The 24,157-nt window shown below is 41.5% G+C and overlaps 1 protein-coding gene across 6 annotated transcripts; it reads left to right on the top strand.

Annotated features, from left to right (window-relative positions):
• The first annotated feature begins 62 nt into the window (after positions 1 to 62).
• On the top strand, positions 63 to 22,335 carry IQCB1 (IQ motif containing B1). Of its 6 annotated transcripts, none has more exons than XM_084642893.1 (14): positions 63 to 121; positions 2,384 to 2,497; positions 3,400 to 3,562; positions 5,161 to 5,290; positions 7,427 to 7,520; positions 9,062 to 9,161; positions 10,480 to 10,652; positions 11,173 to 11,282; positions 12,539 to 12,648; positions 17,082 to 17,224; positions 17,737 to 17,885; positions 18,362 to 18,493; positions 18,884 to 19,040; positions 21,812 to 22,335. In XM_084642893.1, exons 2-14 carry the CDS (start codon positions 2,398 to 2,400, stop codon positions 22,039 to 22,041), a joined length of 1,791 nt encoding a protein of 596 aa, XP_084499019.1. In that variant the 5' UTR covers positions 63 to 121; positions 2,384 to 2,397; the 3' UTR covers positions 22,042 to 22,335. The 6 variants fall into 6 exon arrangements, with proteins under 6 accessions (XP_084499019.1, XP_084499018.1, XP_084499017.1 ...); XM_084642892.1 differs by having other exon boundaries at positions 78 to 227; positions 21,812 to 22,334; XM_084642891.1 differs by having other exon boundaries at positions 109 to 145.
• The last annotated feature ends 1,822 nt before the right edge of the window (positions 22,336 to 24,157 follow it).

Below are 24,157 nucleotides of genomic sequence, written 5' to 3'. Positions count from 1 at the left end.
CAGGTAACGCCCACCGAGTCCCCCTACTGGCTGCTGCTTCTTAGCTCCGCCCTTCCCACGCCTTCGTCACTCGCGGGACAGAAGCTAGTGCGGCACAGTCGTGACCTGGCGCGAGGCATCTGTATGCAGCTTTCACACAGGGACGGTTAGGGTGGGAGTAGGTCTGGCGGCTCCCTTCTCCGCGCGCTTGGGCTTTGGACGCGGATATGCAAATTAGCGTCGCAGGGGTACGCTGCAGTTGGCTAAAGACCTCTGTGACCTCATAGCTGGGGGGGAGGGGCGGCTCGCGACCGGTCGTTACCACCCTCTGGGCTCGGTTTTGGCAGAGTGGGGTGGGGGAGGCAGCGCGCCCAGGTAGGTGCGCGGGACGCGCCGCCTCGGGGGCGTAGGTTCGAATCCCGGAGGCGGGGCGAAGCCCCTGGAGGGTAGGGGCTAGAACCGCGCGACGGAGGGCCTGTCTAATCCTGCTGCTCGGGAGGGGGGGGAAACGGGTTTGGATCCTCAGGTGCCTCCCTCTTTGGGCTCAGGGTCTTCAGGGCCAGGCTGTGTCTGATCCCAGGATGGGGGTTGGTGGTGATTTCACCTCTCGCCCCTCCATTGGGAGCCTGGCCCCAGGAGTTGTGAGAGCCAAGCCATCCATTGGAGTTGCCCTTGCCTAAGGCAGCTGACGCACACCACCGGTTGTCTGTTGAAAGGTGAAGGTGGAAATTTGCTGCCTACATAGAAGAGTTTCTAAAGACTTAGGGCCAGATCCTTAAAGGTAGTTAGGAGCCTAACTTTGAGGAACTGAGCCTTGGGCACCTAAATACTTTTGAGGATCTCAGCCTTAGATGCGTTCCTGACTTGGCACATTACCTTATTTTTAGTTTTCCCCAAAATAAACCTGCAATGCCAAAGGTTTCTTTTTTAAATTTTATTTCTGTAGAATCATTGCTTTGCCAAGTACAGCTTTTTTTAAATGTAATGAGTTGGCTCAGTGTGTATGTGTCACCACTGTTCTCTATGGAATAGAGCCAAAATTGCCCAAATGTGTGTCCTAGACACCTCCCCCAGCTGCTGGCAGTAAGGCAGATTCTCCTGATTCATGCTTTTGGAGAAGGATGATCTGAGTTCTATTCCCACAGTTGTCAGGAACTTTTTTTTTTTAAACAGACATGATAAAGAAGGGTGGATTTTATTTGTTTTTTCCCTCAGGGAGAGACGTTTGTGTGGAGCAAGGTGATGAAAGGCGAAAGAAGCCATTTTGCTTGGCTTTTTAAGATATGTTCCTACCCCTAATGCATTTAAAAAGCCAGTTTTTCATGGAAGTAAGCCATACCTCTCAATGACCGCAGTCTCAAAACAAGAGGACATTTATTAAAAAAAAGTGCAAGCGGCTTAACCTAACATTACTCTAATCCACATTTTCCTCGCATCAGAACAGTCTTTACTTCTAGTACAGCAGTGCTTCAATGCCCCACACATCTCCAGGCCCCAAATGTACTAGACACTGTACAAACACATATTAAGAGACAGTCCATGCACCAAAGAGCTTGCAGCCTAAGCTAATCCAGTCCTGCAAAGAGAACTGCGGTCTAAATAAATAAAACAGATAAAGGATGAGAGAAAGGAAGTATTAATCATGTTTTATAGCTGGGAATGGAGACACAGAGAGATTAAATTATTTGCTGAAAGTTGCACAGGACCTCTTTCCCAGAGTTAGGAATTCTCAGATCTCCTGAGTCCCCATTCAGTTCTTTAGCCATAAGATTTTCCTACCTCACTTGATTTTTGTTATGGACAAATGCCGGTATTCATCCATTTTAAGAGAACAAATTCTTAAGTAGCATCTGGCCCCATTTGTGCCACTCAGTCTCTATGATGAAGGAAGGGCAAGCTGAGCTGAAAGTTACTGTGAACCTAACCCTATCTAAACAGTTTTAACGTTCTCATTTTATTGCATTTTCTTGGGAGTCCGTTGTGTTCATAACATAACTGCTATCCATAATGATGAACTATGCATGTGTAGACACAGCCTGTTAGAAGCTCAAAGTACATTTGCTTCTCCAAGTGATTTTTGTCCTCTCTTGAATATGTCAAAGTTTGTTTAGCAGAACAGTCTTAGGAGGATGAGATAAAAGCTCAATCTTGTCTCTTCGTTGGTTCTGTTCACCACCATTCCCCTGGCCAAAAATCCTATAAGAACCCTGTGAATCAAATGTGCCCCGTGTGCATACATAACAAATGCAGATTTACTAGTGCCTCTTCTGTGCACAGTGTCATTACTGATCCTCCCTTTGTTAAACAACTCTAGGTATGATATATATTAGCAACAAAGCACTGCATGTTAAAAAGTTTTGAGCTTAGCTGCTTTTGTTTACTGACTCCTTTTATTAAAATATAGCTGACACATACAAAATGAAGCCAGCAGCTGTGGATTCCAGAATTTTGGCACTGGCCGCTCAGGTCACTGAAAGCTCTGATCAGGATGTTCCTGTGTTGCTGTTGAAGTTAAAAGGTAAATAAAGATTCTTAACGTATAAGTAGGGAATGCAGAAGTGTGGACAGTCATTTTCATAACCTATATAACTGAGTCAAATTGTTCCCTCCTTTGAGTATATTCACCAGGGCCTCCATAAGGTCAGTAACATAGAACTGCCGGTAAATCTTCCTAAAGTGACAATTGACTTGGGAACCACAGATGAGGCTGGGGTCTGAATGGAAGGGAACCCTCAGTCCAGTAGAGGATTAGCCCCTATGGACTTTTTCTCTGCCTATCCCCCGCTGCCAGTACAGTTCCTGTAAAAGCCACGCTACTGTGGGCAGGGACACTGTACCTGGTTAAAATCCCTTCTGTGAGGGGTTGTGGGCAGAGTTAGTGGGGTTGAGAATGATTGCCTGGAAGTGACATAAAAAAAGCCGAAAATTCATTCATTCATTTATTCGCTCTCTTACGCAACCCGACCAGTGCCTCCAGCAAGATTTACCCTGGCAGTGTTCCTTCGGCACATGGTCGGTGGCTAGGGTGTGCAAGCTAGGGCCAGCTCTGAAATTTGACTATTATTAGAATCAAGTTAATAAGGGTTTTCATAATGGATTTTCATCTTGGTTTTATATGGACTAGCAAATTCATACATATGGGCTACCTGCCAGATCGTATGTATGCTCTTGCTGCACTCTTCTAAATCTGTAACTAGCAAGCAGGAATATGATCTTTAATTCGATACAGTATCTGTAACCATACAAGTTAACAAATTATAGTCATTTAAAGTATGTTTTACATTATTGTTACGGGGCTTTTTTTTAACACTGATCTCAGATATTTATACTCGGCCTTTTATGTTTTGAAAAATAACTTTTTTAGTTGCTTTCTTATGGATCAGAAACATATGCACAATTTTTTCTCTTTCTCCCCCCCAGAAATTTTAAATAGTACATCTTTGGGAAGTAAAGAATCACAGAAAATTAAACAGGACCTCTACTATTATAATCTTGTTCAATACTGTATGTTGGTCCTTAAACAAGATTACTCTCGACTGCCTGGGGGCTGGGCTACTGCTGCTCAGCTATCAGAGATACTAAGGTAAAATGAAAAGCAGCTGTAATGTTTTATTCTTGTTCTCCTTCACATCTTTCCTCTCACTTTTTTCTTTTCAAGCTGTTCTACACTGACTCACATCCAAAACAAGGCTTGTTGCGCAGAAAATGTCAGGGTGAGAGTGCAGCGAGTAGTGTCAAGGGTAGAGAGGTCGGGCAAAGCCTAACTGATTTGCATTGTGTTTCAACATGCTGGGCGGATTATTCGGTGGGGATAAATAATATGTCGGATTTACCCTTGTTTGTTTGTAAATTGTCCTCAAGTAGATCATGATTTTTACCAATGTACTGCTTATTCAGAATTGTTCACATGCTTCTTGCAAACAAACTTCAGTCTCTTGGTCATTGACAAATTGTTTTTTGTTTCTTTTAGATGTGTTGAAATGCTTTAAAAAAAGTGGACATTATCCATACGCTCTAGGTACCCTGGCCATCATGTAAAAATATACCACAAATGATATCTAAATGCAATATTCTACCTGGTATGAAATCACCACCATTGAGCCAGGCAACTTAAAACTCAAATCACCTTCAAACAATCTCTACCCTCCTCACCCCCAAACTTTTAAATTCTGGGTCAAATGATAAGCTTTGCACATTACCCTAAAGTTTTGGACTAAGTAGGGAGCAAATTCCTAAGCAGTGGGGTCCTTAGAGCACCTTTGTCTCTCTAATACCATCTCTTAGGTGTGAGTTTTTGATATTAGAAATTTGCTAGGCTTCAGGATCAGGCACCAAAGTTACATGATAATGTTTCTGTTTCCGATTGAGTGACCCAAGCTTTATAAACTGATTCTGCTTCCAGACAAAATAAATTAATTTTGTAACAAAACAAGTCTTCTTGTAACTAAATGAATCTCAGTGGTTCACCTGGCATTGACTTTCTGTGCACTGTTCAGATTAACTACATTCATTCGTACAAATATTCATGGAAAGCTAACAAAATGGGTTGCACACAAGAAGGTGGAGGTGCATTTCAAAGCAAAATTCACAAAATAGTCATGAATTTTCTTCTGTTTGCCCAGCTCTAGTGCAGAAAAATTGCCCACTTGTGTGACTATATGACAGTAATTATTTCTAAAAAGATTCCTCCAAAAATGCCCAAGACAGTAATACTGAGGGTTAAAGTGTAGTCCTGTAGTACTGATTTCCTAGCTCACCCACACTGTTAAAAAAAGAGGAAGGTTGCAGAAAGTATCCCCCCAGTTATTTGTGAATTTGTGTTTTTATCTGCATGGTATTTTTTGGTTTACAAAACCTTCCTCCAGTTCCAGATTGATTTTAATCTGTGTGTCTGTCCTGGTTTTCTAATGGTATCATAGTATCTTAGCATTGCATTGATGGTATGTAGAACAGATCAGAACAGGTCCCAGAAAGCTAATGGGTAATGTGACCTAGATATGGTTTTGGCCAAGACAAACAAATTCTCTCTCTCCAACAGACTAATGATTCTTTTCCTTTGAGGTAGATGTCTTGGAGCTAGTTGCAACAGTTATCTGTCGTTCAGTCTCTGCTGGCATTTATTCACTTGCTTTTGTCCAACAGACCCTGCAAGGTTCAGATCTGTGTGCTCTTTCTTTTCAGTCAGTGTTGTGTGGGACTGGAGGTGAAAGAAGATCCTGAAGAATTTTACAATAAATTACTTCCTTCAGCTGTTGATAACCTCCTGTTTTTGGGAAGACATCTGCAAGCACGGTTTATCCGAGCAATCAAGGTATTTGAATTGCTTGGTTAAGTGAGCCCCAGGAACATTTTGTAACTGATTGACAGTGTTTCCAAGCTCGTCTACTGAATTAGAAGGGTTCTGCTACAGATACACCATAATATAAAAGGATGTTTTTCAGAACTGACTTTTTTCTCATGGTTGTTAGTAACTGACTTTTGGAGTTTTGAAACTGGAATAACTTTCCTCACAGAATATTTCTTCCATCCTATGTGTGCATGGACTAATTTGTTACTGCAGGGTTGCTGTGAAGAGCTTGACTACTGATAGTGGGTTTTCCTGAGAAAAAAGCAATAATAAATTAGAAGCAAAAACAGCTCAACAAAACTGGGCAATCAAATTTGGGGTCTACCAATCATGAGTTTACCTTTTAGCTTCAGAAATGACGAAGTCTGACTTGGCAACTACTCTGTTCATAGTGCTGTATTCAGATTTTCAGAAGAGGAAATTACTATTTGGAAAGATGGTCTGGAGCCTCTTCTGCCGTGTACTTTCTAAATGAACCTGGCCAAAATGTCCAAAAGTGCCCCCTGATACTGACATGGCACCCAAAATTGAGAAACTCCAAACCAGTGAGTAGTTTCGAAAGTGTTGCTTCGTCCCCATTTTAGAGGGTAACCACTATTTAGCGACTTCAAAAGGGTATTTCATGGCGAAATTCCCTAGTGTTTTAGAAGCACTCTGAGACCCTAGGATCCATACAAATAGTAGAAGTTGAGTAACCAACCACATGGATGCTGATGGGTTCCCTGAATAGAACTTTCCCCCTAGATATTACACTTCTTTTTGTCTGACTTGCTCCTTGCACTTAGTCAAAGTTTTCATACACTGTACAGTATTATGTTGGAAACTACATGCTTCCTGAGTAATAATTATATATCAGCAGTATGACATATTCTGTCTGCTCAGTTCTTTTAAGTGAATTTAGAGCATGTGAAAGCTTCCCGATTGACATCCCTGGAGTCTTCTGTCTACCCACAGTGTGTAATTTTGCCCACACTTTCTTATTATATGTCTCAACCCACATGCTACTGAATCACCCACTTCTGTGCAGGATTTATCCTTGAGTGCAAGCACAAGCTATATCAGAGGTCAGTACTTTAACTTCCAATCATGTTGTCCAGAGGTAACTGAGCATCCAGCCTTGACCACACACTCTGAGAGGGTTTAGCAAGCCCCACTCCACCAAGCATAGACAACTTATGACTAAGTGACCCTTCCAGTCCCTCTCATAGACCTAAGACCCTCATTGCTTGCATGTTCCTTACAGTCATTATCAGTGGTTCTCAAACTTTTGTACTGGTGACCCCTTTCACACAGCAAGCCTCTGAGTGCGACCCCCTTATAAATTAAAAACACTTTTAAATATATTTAACACCATTATAAATGCTGGAGGCAAAGCGGGGTTTGCGGTGGTGGCTGACAGCTCGCAACCCTCCATGTAATAACCTCACAATGCCCCGAGGGTCCTGACCCCCAGTTTGAGAACCCCTGCATTAGATTGAATGGCAGGGTCTATTATGAATTCTTGCAGCATCTGGTGTCAGGGGGATGGAGGAGGAAGCCAGGAGTTGATGTGGACCCTCTGAGGAGGGGTATGGACGTGGGGATCCAGCATTTTACTTCACTTGGGACCTGGCCGATAAGCATCCAGCATCCTTTGCCACAATGCTTATTATGAGTTATTTTGTCTTGAATGAGACTGACAGTCTACTGAGAACTCAAACAGTTTCTACTGTTTATGTACCAGTCCCTCATTGCAAAGATCAAGGTCGAGGCTCTTAAAGATATTCAGATACTTAATATTGTGTAAATTGTACATGCCGTACACGGTCTGATTCTGAGTTTACACCACTGTAAATGAGATCAGAATCAGGCTCACTCTCTCTAGAAGCCTCATTAAAGTGAATGAATTGCTGAAATATCCAGCATTCACAAATCAACGTATTAGCTAATAACATTATGGATTAGCTTGTTAGTATAACTTGCATCTCTCATGGTCAGTAAGGATCATATACAGTGCAATGTCCTGATTGACAGTTGTGGATATAGCACAAAATACAGGCCTGAAATTGGGATTATATCTGATCACTTCTATAATTTATTTATTTATTTTATTTTGTTCAGGATGAAGAAAAAAGTGAATTCTTACGGTGTTTCCGGACAGTAACTGATGCCATCTGCTGGCTGTTCGGTGGGCATATTCAGCTAACAGAGTGTGGTAAGAGAAAGGGTTGGAAATTCGTTGCAACATCAAATAACTAAAAAAATTTTGAATTTTAATATAACTACAATGACTAGTGAAGGGTTCAGGAGTGATTCCAAAACCAGTCTGTGTCCTGTTTTTATCCGGTTATCACGTACTTTTAAATGAGCTCTTGAAATAATCCATTATACCAGTGGTTCTCAACCATGTGTCCAAGGCCTCGGTTTCCGGGGGTCTGCCAAAATATACCAGAGAGCAGGGCCAGCATTAGAGTCGCTGGGGTCCAGCAAAGAACGTTGAAGGCCGAGCCCTGCAGGTCTGAAGCTAAAGCCCAAACCCTGCCTCACAGGGTTGAAGACAAAGTCCGAGCAACGTAGCTTCTCATGGCCCCATGTGGCATCAGGCCCTGGGCAATTGCCCTTCTTGCTACCCCCAGATGCTGGCCCTGGCTTTTAATCTACTGGATATGCAGAAAAGCAGTCGTTGTGGCACAGGCAGGCCATGGAGTTTTTATAGCATGTTGCAGGGGGCTCAGAAAAAAAAAAGGTTGACAACCTCTGCATTATACAATAGAAGCATCAGCAAATGAAACAGGCAATCTAGACCTTTAGAAAAGCAAAAATAAAAGGAAGAGGCCACATTCCATTTTTAGGTTGTTGATTTGGACAGACAGTTTTTTCCCTGCAGCCTCCATTTTTAATGATAGATCTTAACAACAATCAGAGCTTTTCCTAATATAAATGCATAGTTGAAACTTTCACACCTCTGTCCTAAAATGAGCTGTATATGGGCTCAAGAGATTGCCTAGACAGAGCTCGCTGCAGGGTCAGGTTCACAAAACATAAACAAAAAGCTTTACAGTGTATTATTTAATTTTACTGCAGTGCTGGCAAATCTACAAACATCTGACAAATTGACCTATACTCAGTCAAAAATGAGTTCTCGATTATACCTGTATAAATTCCATTGACTTCAGAATGTAACAGAGAGAAGAATTTTGCCCAGTATTTGACATTAAAAAATATTTTAAAAATTTCAGCACATGGGTTTAAACAATACAAATGACTGGATAATTATTAAATAAAAAGAGTGGGTCTGAATCTCCAGTCTGTTGCATCTATTTAACTCCATTGTAACTTAATTGAAGTCAGTGAAGTTATCCTGACGTAAAACTGGTATAAGAGAGTGAAGGTTCAGGAGTCCTCTACACTGGAAACTTTTGCGCCATGCCTCTGCCCCACTGTAAAAAGACTTGTGCCTGTGTGGCTTACCCGCCTTTGAAACTTTTTACACCACCTCAGCCCTAGTACATAGGAGGTTTCCACCCGTGCAGAAAAACCCCAGTATAGACAAGTCCTTAGGCTCGTTTCCTTCTCCCATTCTGTCTCACTGTAAAAGTTAGAAAGGCAAAGAATATTTACTAAAAAAACAGTGACCCTCCCTTCACTTGCTAGGAAATGTGTTTTATAGGTCTGTTTGGTAAACTACAAATGAACTGGCATTAAATCTCTGGCTTTGATTATTTCTTGATTTTGTTTCCTTTTCCTTTGTTGCAGTGCTGCAGAGCAAACATTTCCTGCAGTTGCTAATCACAGACGATGTAGAAACTGAAACTGCAATGATGTCTGTGTTACAGAATATTTTGAGGGTTGACAGGTTAGCTGCTTTTAAAGATTTCTGTTGATTTTCCTTTATTTAATTTATTTATTTATTTTCGATTTAAAGATCAGTTTGGTACTGGGTTTGTAAAAGGAAAGTTTCTGCATGCTTAAGATATTTTATACCAGGCTCTGCTGGGGAAGTCTTAAAATGGGCAGTTTTCTCTATCCTTAAATTGCTTTGTTTATTGTGAATATCACTTTTTTTTGTTTTAGTTCCTGGAACTGCACTAGAGTCCAATGGCCTGGAATATCTCCCAAATTGTAGTACTGGCTCTGCCACTGAGGCAGTAAAATACCCATGACAGGCCTGGGTCTGCTCCCTTAGGCTTGTGGGGCTATAAAATTGCAGTGTAGATGTTTGGGCCTGGGCTGGTGTCCAGGCTCTGCGACCTTTCCCCCTCACTGGGCCTTAGAGCCCAGGCTCCAGCTCAGTCCCAGTCAACCCTGCAATTTTATAGCCCCCCAGCTTGAGCCCTGCAAGCCTGGCCAGCCGCAGGTGTTTTATTGCAGTGTAGACATGCCCTGAATTACTTAGGATCTTGGAAAAAGAAAAGGAGGACTTGTGGCACCTTAGAGACTAACCAATTTATTTGAGCATGAGCTTTCGTGAGCTACAGCTCACTTCATAGTAACGTCTGCTTCACAGTTTACCCTTCTGTAAAAGGCTGATAATACTTAAACCTACTGTGGAGGGGTATTGTGAGGATTAGCTAAATTTGCAGAGTTTCAAACATGTAAACTGCTATATAAGTGCACATATCTGCCCTCAGACATGTTAATACAGTTTCCATTGACAATAGGAGTGGGAGCAGTTTAGTTGAGGATAGAATTGTCCCTAAGGGCTCAATCCTGCGAGGTCCTAAGCACTCTGGTCCCACTGTAGTAAAACGGTTTAGTGTATGTGTAATCCCATTCAAGTCAATGAGAATAGTTACATGCTTATAGTAGTGAATGGCGTGTGAATAAGTGCAGTGCTGGATGGGACCTAGAATGCCCAACACCTTATAGGATCAAGCCCTAGGAATTGTTTTAGTCTTAAATACAAAAATGTCTGTTTCATTCTAGGATCAAAGCCATAATTAAAGGAGAGTTAAACCTTACCTGATCTAGAGTTACATTTTAATGTAAACACAAAGCTGGAAAAGGCCCAGTAGGTCATCCATTCCCTCCCGCTCCCATACTGGGTTGGACCACTGATCTAGCGAATCATGTATCCTGCATTGCCTTGTGCCCAGTGCTTCAGAAGAAGAAAGCCATTGTTGAAATATGCATCCTCAGTAACATTCCTGCTTGCTTTTGTCTCTTTTTGTTAGTTCTGTGTTACTCCATGTGGATGAAAAGATCCTTCACTCTGTTTTAGATGAACTTGTTTATAAGCTTTCATCTACCACCAATCCTGTCACAGGAAATGCTGCTACAAAATCGTTGCTGTCAGTGGCAGAATCTCACCCCCAACTTGTGGAGTTACTCAGTACCCGCTACAAAGGTTTGTCTCTGTACTCCTTGTCTCAGGGAAGAAAAATTCCAGAATAATATGAGTGGTTAGTGACAGGTCCTGAAAGAGCAAGTTTCACTGTGGTGAACATGAAAGCACTTGTAATAAAACCTAACATTTATGTAGTGCTTTAGATCTTCAAACTACTTTACATAAATTAGCTGATCAGACACAAAAAACTTAATTTATCTGCCTGTCACATAGATGTGACTGTAGTTAGTCAATGACTTGTACCTACAAAGCTATAACTATTGTATAACATTTTGCAATGATGTTTATACCATCAGCTCTTCATCAAAAACATTTTACATTGAAACTCAAAAGTAACTGCCTGTCCTCATATTTAGCTCTGATTTAATGTCCCTTTCCAAAGCCCATCACACGTACAATCAGATTTGATTGTCTGATGTTCAGCTTTATGTTTGCTAGTTTGAAATCTGTTTGGTAAGCAAGCGAATGAAAAATTAGCTCGAACAATGTAACTTGCTTATTTTTTTCCTCTCTCACCTAGGTCTGAGAACTCTGCTAAGTAAGCAATGGTCTGGCAAAGGATTTGACAGGAATCTCAATCAACTTTTGGACCTTCTTTACTCAGAATTCTGCAGGAAAGGAGAAATGCAGGTGCAGAATATTTAATGAGACTTCTCTCTTTAGTGGGTTTATATTTGCTTATATTGGGTTTACTCTTGTCCCACCTTTCAAAGGCCCCAAACAGTATCTGCTCATACATGTGTCTTTTTTTTTTAAATTACCCCCCTTTTTATTTTCTACTCAACCACTTCCAACAATGAGGACATATGCCCATCAAGAAATAAAGAAAGAATGATCTTATGGTTAAGGTCTGGACTGGGACTCAGGAGATCTGGGTTCATTTAGCAACTGCTACAGACTTCCTGGGTGACCTTGAGAAAGTCACTTAATTCAGTTCAGCCCTCTCTAAACTAGGGAAAATAATACTTCCCTACCTCACAGAGATGTGTAAGGTTAGATCTGTATACACTTGCATACTTCAGAGATGGGGGGCCATGTAAGTGCTTAGGGAAAAGAAGTGACCAGTAAGAGATACACTCGGCTCGACTAAAGAGCAAGTACATGTTTTATCCACCTGGACAACAAGAGTCACACATTCAGATCTCTCAGAGGTGTTATTCCAAGAGCTAGAACTGTACAGGGATTGTTTTAATTGTAAAGCACAGTTCTAGTCTGAAAAGTAACTGAGTAAAAATATAATTGAAGAAGAAGGTGATAAATTGTTCTACTTAACCACTGAGGACAGGACAAAAAGCAATGCACTTAAATTGCAGCAAGGGAGATTTAGGTTAGACTTTAGGAAAAACTTCCTAATTCTAAGGGTAATTAAGCACTGGAACAAATTACCTACGGAGGTTGTAGAATCTCCGTCATTGGAGGTTAAGAACAGGTTAGACAACACCTGTCATGTATGGTGTAGAATTTAGATAATAGTTAGTCCCACCTCATTTCAAGGGACTGGACTAGATGACTTTTCAAGGTCCTATCCAGTCCTATGAGTCTATGATTCAAACATTAGCTGGATTATTTTTCTGAGCTGCCCTCCACTTAAAAAAAAAGACTTTTAGCTGATGGATTTTCTCTGTGAAGTCCTTTATGTACTACATATAGAAAATTGAACCAGATGAACAAAGCAGCTGCCCTGGTAACAAATATAGGGTTCATGCTAGTAATTTATTTATGGGAGTGTAAATCTACCCAAGTATTTGGAAACAGTGAACTACGGAGCATGTGAAAACTGAAATCAGTTTTGACCAAACACTGAGTTTATTCCAAATGAGCAAGTAGCAATAAAACGTTTTATATATGCTGAGAATGTATTCTGTCAACTGGTTTGTTAATTTCAGAGACTGCATCAAGCAGCTTGTTTAATCCAGGCTGTGTGGAGGGGATTTCAGACCAGGAAAAGATTAAAGACGCTTCCTAAAGCAGTGACTGCCTTACAAAGAAGTTTCAGGTAAAAAAAAACATCCCTTTTTAAGCAGGATTCAGGAAAACAGGGTTTCTACTCTCAGAAACTGCTTTGCTGGACACTATATATGAACAAAAAGAATATATTTTTCTACATAACAAAATTGCACACAATATTGTTCTTAACTGTATTTAAATATGTATAAATCAGTTATGAATTATAACAGAAACTGCAACACATAGTAGCAACATATGGAATGTCCACAATGTCAGAGTTTTCTCAGTCTTTTTGAGCACTAGATTACCGCATTGGGTTGGATTATTTAGTCTTCACCAGCTACTTCTAGTTGCGGTAAGTATATCTCCTTGGGCTTCATGAACATCCAGATATTTTTAAAAAAACACAAAGCACTGTAAGTTCCTATACACATTCTGTATAATATACCTGACATTTTCTCAGATGGAAAAAAGAAACAATAATGGTAACAAACTGACTTGCTAAGGGCTGTATCTCAGGTCCCTCCAGCAAACCATGGAATGAGATCTAGGACACTTGTTTCTGCTCACAAAGAATGAAACTCAAATCAATGTCATATTCTTATCCGGCTAGATCGGGATTTAAGGTGTGATGTTTGCTCATGGTAAGTAATACATTCTTACTGACACATCTGAAAAGTCTAGTGTAGACAAGGCTGCATCCACTTTAACATGCTAAAGTGATTGAATTAAAACTGAGGTTCCCCACTAGGCTTTAATTCAACCAGTTTAGCATGTTTTAAAGTCTATGCTAGACTTTTGAAATATGTTAATTACCATGTTCTAACAACACTCCTTAAATCCTAGACAAGGTGTGAAACCAGGTTTGCCATTTCATCTGAGCTGGGAGGTATTTACCTCTGCCCTCAACTGTGTGGCTGTCTCAAGGTTAGTGGGGAAATAACACAAGAACTAGGGGTCACCAAATGAAATTAATATGCAGCAGGTTTAAAACAAACAAAAGGAAGTATTTCTTCCCACAACGCACAGTCAACCTATGGAACTCTTTGCCAGAGGATGTTGTGAAGGCCAAGATTATAACAGGGTTCAAAAAAGAACTAGACAAATTCATGGATGATAGGTCCATCAATGGCTATTAGCCAGGATGGGCAGGGATGGTGTCCCTAACCTTTGTTTGCCAGAAGCTGGGAATGAGTCTTGATGATTACCTGTTCTGTTCATTCCCTCTGGGGCACCTGGCATTGGCTACTGTGGGAAGACAGGATACGGGGCTAGATGGACCTTTGGTCTGACCCCGTATGGCCATGCTTATGAAATCACAGATAACAAGGCATCTGTGGAGGGCCACCCACTTTACACTGCTTCTCAGTGACACCCTCCCTCCCCCACATCCTGCCTGTGAGCACAGCTCCCTCACACTATTGCTTCCTCCACACCTGAGCCAAAACCACCTTTTGAGGGAGGAGAGGAACCCACAAGAGTTTATGCTGATGGAGGCTACATAAATTCTCATGGGTATTTGCCTGTGGATTAGTTGAGGGATTATGCCAGAGAGAGCTGCTCTTCGTTAGTTCTGCTCCTGCCCAGCCAGACCTCCAAACTCCATGGAACCCCAATCTTCAGGTGGAGGGGCCTCTACGGCCTCGTTGGGGATGGCTTCTGGTTTTGTCGGCTCCCTCACTGACTCCCACCAAGTACTTACTGACCACTTTGGGCCAGTATTCCTGAACAAATCAGGCACCCAACCCCCAGAAGCTCACAGTCAGAGTTTAGCAATAACTTGAAGGGAGGCCAAGGGGAACGATGAGATCTCTGGCTGCTGACACTTGTTGTGCAAACATTTTAGTAGTTGCAAATATTAATGTAGGTCATTTGTTGAAGCAGTTTCTAAGTTTTGTGTATGTTAGTTTCAGATCAGAAGGGATAGTAATTATTTCTATTCTGGTAGTGCACAGAGGCCCTGATCAGGGACCAAGTGTGCTAGGCACAATATAATAAAAATACAATCCTGCCACAAAGTGTTTACAGTCTAATTCAAAACGATAGCTAGAGTGGTATGCCGAAGAGTAAGAATACTGCTTAGAATCCTGTAAGCATTGCTGGTTGAAAGCATCCTAGAATGTCAATATAGCATACTTGAGGTGCTTCAGCAGTCAGCAGCTGTGGCTGTGAATTCAGGGCGTAACTATATTTATGGAGTTTTGTGAAAGCTATGATCTCAGTAAATATGGTTAAATTTAGTTGGGGCTGAAACTCATAGCTTGTGTGTGGCTCACACGCAGTAGCAGTTGGGTATCTTAAAATCTGCCAGCTGTATGCTTCTGAAAACAATATGGTTTCAGAAATATTTCTCAGTTTTAACGTATCTTTAAAAAAATGCTAATCTGCCCTAAAAGTTGGTTAGGCTGTCACGTAACCAACTAATCTTACATTTGTTACAACGAAGCAATCTGTGTTAATCAGGCATACATCAATATCTATCGATACTTTTATTATTGATCAGAAGTGGGTTCTTTTCAATCATGCCCAGTAAAAAGAAGATAGGTCTCAGTCTGTGGGTGTATTTTCCTGTAAGAGGTGCTCTTGTGTAACCTAGATGTGGGTTTTCATTCTATATCCCTCTGAATGATGAAGAGCCAGCATTCTGCAAAACACATAGTCAGTATAATAGAAACCTATTAAATGCATAACATCCAACAGTGACAGTGTAATAGGCATACACTGGAGGAATCCATCAGAGGGCAGACTCTACACTCACGTGGCTTCCCAACTAGTGGAAGTGATAAGGATTTCTAGAAAAATAGCATGAATAAGATTGTCAGGGGAAGGTCATGAGTCCCTTTTTATCCTGAGATTTCACAGTGTAAAATATATAAAATATGTGCTTTCCTGGATCAGAAACACAAAGAGACAGTTTAAAGCAGAGATACATGGGACTGGAAACCTCTGTGGACAATCTGATTGCAGCCTTTCTTGAAACCATTCTGCTACATACAGTAAAGTTACAAATATCATATAGAATGTAATTAGGAGTATAATAGCAATGTGGCCCTTTAACTCATAATGGGGAAAGGAGGCAGCCTTGAGCAATTACCGTTAGGGTTCTGAGCTTTAAATCTAGGGCCTAGTTCTCTTTGAGAATGCCCTCCTCTCCACAGGACTGTGCTGGAGGGGAAAATGATGATTGCTAGTCCCTACGGTTTCAGAGTAGCAGCCGTGTTAGTCTGTATTCGCAAAAAGAAAAGGAGTATTTGTGGCACCTTAGAGACTAACAAATGTATTTGAGCATAAGCTTTCGTGAGCTACAGCTCATTTCATCGGATGTGTACAGTGGAAAATACAGTGGGGAGATTTATATACATAGAGAACATGAAACAATGGGTGTTACCATACACACTGTAACCAGAATGATCACTTAAGGTGAGCTATTACCAGCAGGAGGGGGGGTTGGGGGAGAGGAGGAAAGAACACCTTTTGTAGTGATAATCAAGGTGGGCCATTTCCAGCAGTTGACAAGAACATCTGAGGAACAGTGGGGGGGGGGGGGAATAAACATGGGGAAATAGTTTTACTTTGTGTAATGACCCATCCACTCCCAGTCTCTATTCAAGCCTAAGTTAATTGTATCCAATTTGCAAATTAATTCCAATTCAGCCGTCTCTTGTTGGTGTCTGTTTTTGAAGTTTTTTTGTTGAAGAATTGCAACTTTAAACTCCTAGGGTCTCATTAGTTAGCTGTCAGTGCAGTGTCCTCATCTGTGGTGTTCCTTACAACTTGTGATCAAGAAGAATCAGAGCCTTGCTGCTCTTAAGGGACAATGTAAGACGCCTCTATGTCCTAGGCTTCCATCAGTAATGTTGATGCAGAAGAACGACCTGTCAGCATTTCTCCTGGAAGTCAATCACCAAAAGTTATTCAATTTAAGAAAATCAGCCTTAAAGAGAAGAGGGGGAGGGGAAGGGGAGAATTCTTTTGCAGACAGTAAAGGCACTATTCTTGTTTTGTACCGTGTATGGCACCTGCTAGATGGTGATGGGCAACTTTGAAATGCATCGCTAGTTTTATAGGTGACCAAAGTCACTGAACCAGGTCCTCAGATGTAAACTAGGAGCTACTCCAGGTTATGTCAGCTGAGAAGCTGGCTTACAATGAGCAGCAGTGCCCTTGATAGAAACTTATCCCAAGCCATATTATATCCTCTGGTTTGACACCAAACTGCATAGATGGCTTAGATCTTCTGTATACCAAGGGACTTGGCGATTAGACTGTCAGCCATTTTCTGATCTTAACTTGGTCAGCATGGACCCTACAGAAGCTTTACAAATCAGTTCCAAGGGATCAGATGGCAGTTCATTCTAAGGATTTGCTGCCTCACCCCTGGATCATTCAGCCTAGTGACGAATACAGATTGGAGGTTAGTTCCAAATGTGCATTTGAGAATTGAAAGCTTAGGCCAATTCTTAATATGTGTGTCTATTGCAGAGCTAAACGAGAACAGGAATTGCAACATTTAAAGAGGCTGAAAGAAGACGAGACCCTCAGACAACAATTGCAGCTTCAGAGACAAAGGGCCATGAGGCTCTTTCATGAACGGCAACTGACTTTACTGGAAATAGTCCAGCCTGGTATGATTTATATTGAACTGTATCAAAAGTATTAAGGGCTCAGGTTTCCATAAAACCATCTTTCGTACAAACAAAAGTATTTCCCAATCTCGCATGTCCATCTGCAATCTGTGCCCTGACTATCCCTTTTTATGATGGAAGTGTCTGGTGGAGAACAGCCTAAACTCTTAAAATTCTCAGTAATCAAAAGACGTGGTGGCTTGAAATCTCTTCTCTTTGCAGAGATGTGATGTAAAAGGGAGATCCTATCCCTTTGGGTTCATTTAAGAACCCACAGCAGTGGTATGTCTATGCGGAGAACTGTACCTCCAGTAACCCAGTGGCTGTGATTAGTGTGCTGAGGTTTTGGCTCAGGGGAAAGAGGGCCATCTACTGTTCCACCAATGCCACTCGCTGCATTGCCTGACTTTTCAGTGGTGGTTTTTCTTCCAAGGACTGAGACGCCAAACCTTGTTGTGCTTGTGAGATTACCCCCACAGTTGTGTAACTATGAATTTCTGTCATCTCCTTAGGTCAGGTAGATAGGCACATTCAGGAAATGGAGGGGAAGGCAGCGTTAACTATCCAGAGACACTGGAGGGGATATAGGGCAAGGAGAAAAGTTCATCAACAAAGACAGTCTCTTAAGCAGTATAAGGCAGCTGTCATCATTCAGAGAGCAGTAAGTATATAAACTCTGTACTGGTGTTAGACAAGAGTGACTGGATTATTGCAATTCCTTTTGAGGCTCATCTTGTTTACTTCTAGAAATGACAACTTTGCCAGAATTTAGCAACCAAATATTAAAATAGTCAAAAACTGCTCAGGCAAATCAAACCAGAGCCCCAAACTTCATCAGCTGTTAAGAACCCTGTGTAAACTACAAAATACAGTGCAGTTCATATGAAAATGTGGTAAGAGCTGTTACTTTGGAACGAGGGCTGGATTCTCTCTGCAGTTTGTCTAAGCAGTAACACTGACAATAAATTATTGGCTTATATCAGATCATACCCACTCATGCCCTCTGCACTGTGAAATCGAAAGCGGCACCTTTCTGGCTGCAGTGCTGGGAAATTTTTCTTTTGAGTTTTTTAAAAGATGCACGAAAACAAGCCCCTAACCTGTAAATGGCATACTCTGATACCGTCTTTCATGCAGGCTCATAAATTCCTGGGAAAGTGTCAAAGGAAACGGAAGGCTCTCTCTCCCTGGAAAGAACCCACGGAACTCACCAGTGCACAGAAACTAGCATTACAGCAAAAGGTGGATGACTACATCAGACTGCACCCGGTGTGTCTCTTTTGTAGCTCTGCATTCCCCACCCACCGTAGTGCATTAGAGGGATAAAATATATGCAGTAATATAAACTTCAGTGCTCAAGATAACCCATGCATATTAATATAGTAGCATATTAATCCTGCTTACTTGTCTTTGAGAGGAATAATCTAGGATCATTTTTTTACCTTTAATATAATAAAACAGGTTAAGTAAAGCCTAATTGGAAAACTGTATCTGCTTGATGATGGATCACTTTGCAGAGAAAACTTAGGAGGAAGCAGAATTATTAAATTTACAAATAGACAAGGAATGCAAATGTTGTTCTGTAGACATTAATCTGCCCACAAAGGATTTAAAATTATAACCATTCCTTTGACAGTGACAGATGTTGTTTTCCTCCAGGCTTCCCAAATGTCAGAAGAAATGAGTAAGGAGCTACATCGGCAGGCCCAGGAAAAGCTGGCACAGTACCTGCTCAGGAGCAGCCTGGATCGCAGAGCAGAACAGCGCAGAGAGGCGTTACTAGCTCAGCTCAGCACGGACATGGAGCTGTTGATGAGTATGTGCCTGTCTCTAGGTTCATTCCTTTGGTCACTACATGGGTTAAACTTGCCAAGCTGTCCTGCTGTGGCTCAAGAGCGTGGGTACCAACCTAAGGGCAGACTGTTAGGAAATAAGGCACAATTCCCAAATTGATTGTGAGTTCTGGGATTTCATGTAGATTTCACCAACCAATTATCAATGTAAACTCCTCACGTACTCCAACAGCCTTTATCATGGAGTCACAGACAGTCCCCTTGAGTACTCCAATCTATCTTGCCGCCCAGGTAAGCTTATCTTTGTGATAGATGGTCCCTTATACACAAGGCCACAGCTATATTCAGGTTACTCCCAGCCCCAAAGGGCCAGTCAGTCACTTACCCCAGGTCAATTGCACCTTAGATCTCACACCAAGGACAATGCTTGTAGCCAATCCTATAATAAACTAGCTAAAGATTTATTATATAGGAAAAGGAAACAAGAGTTATTTACAAGATTAAAGCAGGTAAACACACACACATATAATGTGTGTTTACCTGTTTTAATCTTGTAAATAACTCGTTTCCTTTTCCTATATAATAAATCTTTAGATATTATATTACAGATATATACACACACACACACACAAATGAGTTCCAATCTTAAGTTTCAAAAAGTAAGGCTGTGTCTACACTGCCACTTTCAGCGAAACACTTTTGTCGTTCAGGGGTGTGAAAAAACACACCTCTGAGTGACAAAAGTTTTAGCGCTGAAAAGCGCCCATATAGACAGCAGTTTATCGCTGGGAGCCGCACTCCCGGCAATAAAGCTACCACTGCTCGTTCGGGGTGGGTTTTTTTTAATCGCCTGGAGAGCTCTCTCTACACTACCCACGTCACAGTGCTGCCACACCTGCGCTGTAATGTGAGTAGTATAGACATACCCTTATCAAAGCTTGTATAATAAGCAAGCTCTGTATGTCCCTTAGGGCTAACCCAGGCTAGCAGCTGGGGATTCTTTGCTTAAGCCTAGAAATCTTGTACTTAGGAGTCCAAGGAGAATAGAGATACAGTTCCTCCTTGTTGGGGGGTTTTATGCCTTCCCCGCTGCTTCATCGAGTAGCAAACTCCGCTGATTGGAGGAATTCACTTGTGCATATTTTCTTCATGCAGCAGTGGGGAGAGCAGTCAAATTCCTTTGTCCTCTGATGTTCCACTATATAGTGTATCTGGTATTGATGGGCCTTCTTTGTTAGGCAGGACCTAACACCTTTTGTTGGAGACTAGTAGTGAATGTGTCTCTCCTGTCTGGTGATTTACACAATTACAGAAGCTTACAATGCAAATGCTAAGATATTACCTTATGATACGGGATACAGAAGTTATGAGTGAGGTTAATGCAGGGGTAGTCAATTATTTTTTGTCAAGGTCCAAATTTCTTGGTCAAGGTTTATATTTTCACACCTCAATAACTATAATAATAAAGGTTTCAGAGTAGCAGCTGTGTTAGTCTGTATTCGTAAAAAGAAAAGGAGTACTTGTGGCACCTTAGAGACTAACCAATTTATTTGAGCATGAGCTTTCGTGATGCATCCGATGAAGTGAGCTGTTACTCACGAAAGCTTATGTTCAAATAAATTGGTTAGTCTCTAAGGTGCCACAAGTACTCCTTTTCTTTTTATAATAAAAAAGATTTCACGGTCCATTCAAAAGCATCTGGCAGTCCAGATTTAGCCCATCGTCTGCCTATTGATTACGCCTGGATTAATGCATGCAGCATTTTACAAGCATTCAAAAAGTCTAAACATGAAGTACATTCTTATAATTGTAATACCTGTTTTAACAATACTAACGCACAGGTGAACCAGACTGATCCCAGCTATGTGTTTGTCAGTATTCAAGTGAGGCCTTGGCCTAAGCTGGCACCTGGTTTGCCAGCCTCACAAAACTAATTTAGAGAAAATTAGGATTATACCATGAATAATGGTAAAAACACATTTCAAAACTGAAATCTCTTTTATATACAAGTAGTAGATGCTACTATATTTTTAGATGTCCCTAGAGGTTAAGTACATTGACATGCGTTACTAGACGTATGTTGACATGCCCTATCCTTCTGTTCATAATGCTGATGTCTAACAGATTTGTAATGAGGCTCTATTTTGTTATTTTATGACAGCCCTTTCACAGAGCCATCTCTGTTGCTTTTAAGTCACCAAGGATGAGGATCTTTGCACATCATCTTCCCTACAGAATTGGGGATGACTGTTTTTCCTCATTCTGTTTGTCAAAAATGGACTGATGGTGGAAGCATCCCCATCCCTACTGGTGAGAAGCTTTAGAGACTGAAAACTTTGAGCTAAGGCCATTCTGGGATGGGAGAGTGTCATGCGTTGGGCAAGGAGGGTAGGCTCACCTGAATGAGAACAAGTAGGATTTTTCTTCTGTCCTGGTGGGACCCAGGAAGACAATCTGGGATGAAAGGGTTAGAATAGCACAATCCAGACACCACTTAGCACCCAGGCAGAGCAAAATTTAATAAGTTATTGAACAATATTGCTAGATCTGCTACCCACTGTGTAACTATAGAATAGTACTACACAAGCAAGGAAACCGGCAACTATTGGATGCACAGAGATTTAGTTTGTGGTGGGACCAATAGGAAGAGAGGATGCAGGTACTGGGGTGCACTGAAAGCACTGCAGTAGAGATCACCCTGTGCACCAAGAAGCATAGATCCAAGAATAATGACCTATGCTAGCCTTTTCCTTTCCACAGAGAGAATTACAACTAGTTTTCCTCTTTGTTACAGGTGCTCCAAGTCTCATGGAGGCCACAGAAAAAGATCTTGATGTCTTTATGAGTCGGTCAGTCCCTGTGGCATGCAAAGCCAGACAATCCCATAATACCATGCTGAAATGTACTCGCTGGCCATGGTGGAAGAAGCTTGGAGATGAATTCATGGATGATGATATGATTCCTGATGATGTTCTCAATACTGAATTTGGAACTCTCTTTATTGGTGGAAGTAAATCCTCTTAGTTAGCAGACGGAAGAAATTGTAATTCAGAGACCCAGAGTCATATGCCATACTATGCAGTCATGTTGAGTATGTACTATATGGAAAGAAAACATTCCAGTCCTGTGTTAAAACAATGCATTAAGTGGGATCAAAAGGCATTTTAATTTTAGTGGGTTCATTGTTCTTAATAAAAAAAACTGTATACGAATCTCCTTTTGCAGAAGAACCTGATATCTATGCTGTGTTCAAGGTAAAATTACATCCAGTTTGATGCTAGAATCAGGATTCAAGTACAGTAATTGTAAATATGTATTTGTGCCTGATTTATTTTTAAAAAGTAAAATACATGTATGAACTGTGGCTTTTCAGTGATTATTCACTAAGGTATGAAAAATCACATCACTGCAAAACTCTGGGCTTTAGAATCTCAACTTTTCATTAAGCGAATGAAAGTATTTGGAAGTCAAGAGTGGGTTCACAGAACAAATGCTTGGGGGAACTTCTGTTTATTTTTCAATTGCAGGAGTGCCCAAAATGAGCTAAGTGCTTTCCAAAGACAGCCTCTGTCCCCACAGCACGTAGTTTAAAATGACAAAGACAGAGCCGGGGGTTGAGTTGTCGGGAAAGAGACCATACTAGCAAAGTGAACAGATTGGTGATAGACAGGAGCCCAGTTACAAGTTAGGGGTGCTTATGTTTCCTCCCTTCCCTGTCCCACCTCACCAGCCATACAAGTCACTGGGATTTATGCATCTGGTTAAGGCACCAATTCAGGAAACCATTCCTATTCTGGACAGACCTTAAAATACATTAATTTTGTGACAGGTTTCAGAGTAACAGCCGTGTTAGTCTGTATTCGCAAAAAGAAAAGGAGGACTTGTGGCACCTTAGAGACTAACCAATTTATTAGAGCATAAGCTTTCGTGAGCTACAGCTCACTTCCTCAGATGCATATCGTGGAAACTGCAGCAGGCTTTATATATACACAGAGAATATGAAACAATACCTATTCCCACCCCACTGTCCTGCTGGTAATAGCTTATCTAAAGTGATTTCCAGCACAAATCCAGGTTTTCTCACCCTCCACCCCCCCACACAAATTCACTCTCCTGCTGGTGATAGCCCATCCAAAGTGACAACTCTTTACACAATGTGCATGACAATCAAGCTGGGCTATTTCCTGCATAAATCCAGGTTCTCACATCCCCCCCACCCCCATACACACACAAACTCACTCTCCTGCTGGTAATAGCTCATCCAAACTGACCACTCTTCAAGTTAAAATCCAAGTTAAACCAGAACATCTGGGGGTGGGGGTAGGAAAAAACAAGAGGAAACAGGCTACCTTGCATAATGACTTAGCCACTCCAAGTCTCTATTTAAGCCTAAATTAATAGTATCCAATTTGCAAATGAATTCCAATTCAGCAGTTTCTCGCTGGAGTCTGGATTTGTAGTTTTTTTGTTTTAAGATAGCGACCTTCATGTCTGTGATTGCGTGACCAGAGAGATTGAAGTGTTCTCCGACTGGTTTATGAGTGTTATAATTCTTGACATCTGATTTGTGTCCATTTATTCTTTTACGTAGAGACTGTCCAGTTTGACCAATGTACATGGCAGAGCGGCATTGCTGGCACATGATGGCATATATCACATTGGTGGATGTGCAGGTGAACGAGCCTCTGATAGTGTGGCTGATGTTATTAGGCCCTGTGATGGTGTCCCCTGAATAGATATGTGGGCACAGTTGGCAACGGGCTTTGTTGCAAGGATAAGTTCCTGGGTTAGTGGTTCTGTTGTGTGGTATGTGGTTGTTGGTGAGTATTTGCTTCAGGTTGCGGGGCTGTCTGTAGGCAAGGACTGGCCTGTCTCCCAAGATTTGTGAGAGTGTTGGGTCATCCTTTAGGATAGGTTGTAGATCCTTAATAATGCGTTGGAGGGGTTTTAGTTGGGGGCTGAAGGTGACGGCTAGTGGCGTTCTGTTATTTTCTTTGTTAGGCCTGTCCTGTAGTAGGTAACTTCTGGGAACTCTTCTGGCTCTATCAATCTGTTTCTTTACTTCTGCAGGTGGGTATTGTAGTTGTAAGAAAGCTTGACAGAGATCTTGTAGGTGTTTGTCTCTGTCTGAGGGGTTGGA

The sequence above is a fragment of the Lepidochelys olivacea genome (assembly GCF_965140295.1).
Source record: "Lepidochelys olivacea isolate rLepOli2 genome assembly, chromosome: 11".
NCBI classification, from domain to species: domain Eukaryota; kingdom Metazoa; phylum Chordata; order Testudines; family Cheloniidae; genus Lepidochelys; species Lepidochelys olivacea.
Note: the sequence above shows the minus strand (reverse complement) of the source record. Positions and strands in the feature narration are given on the sequence as shown.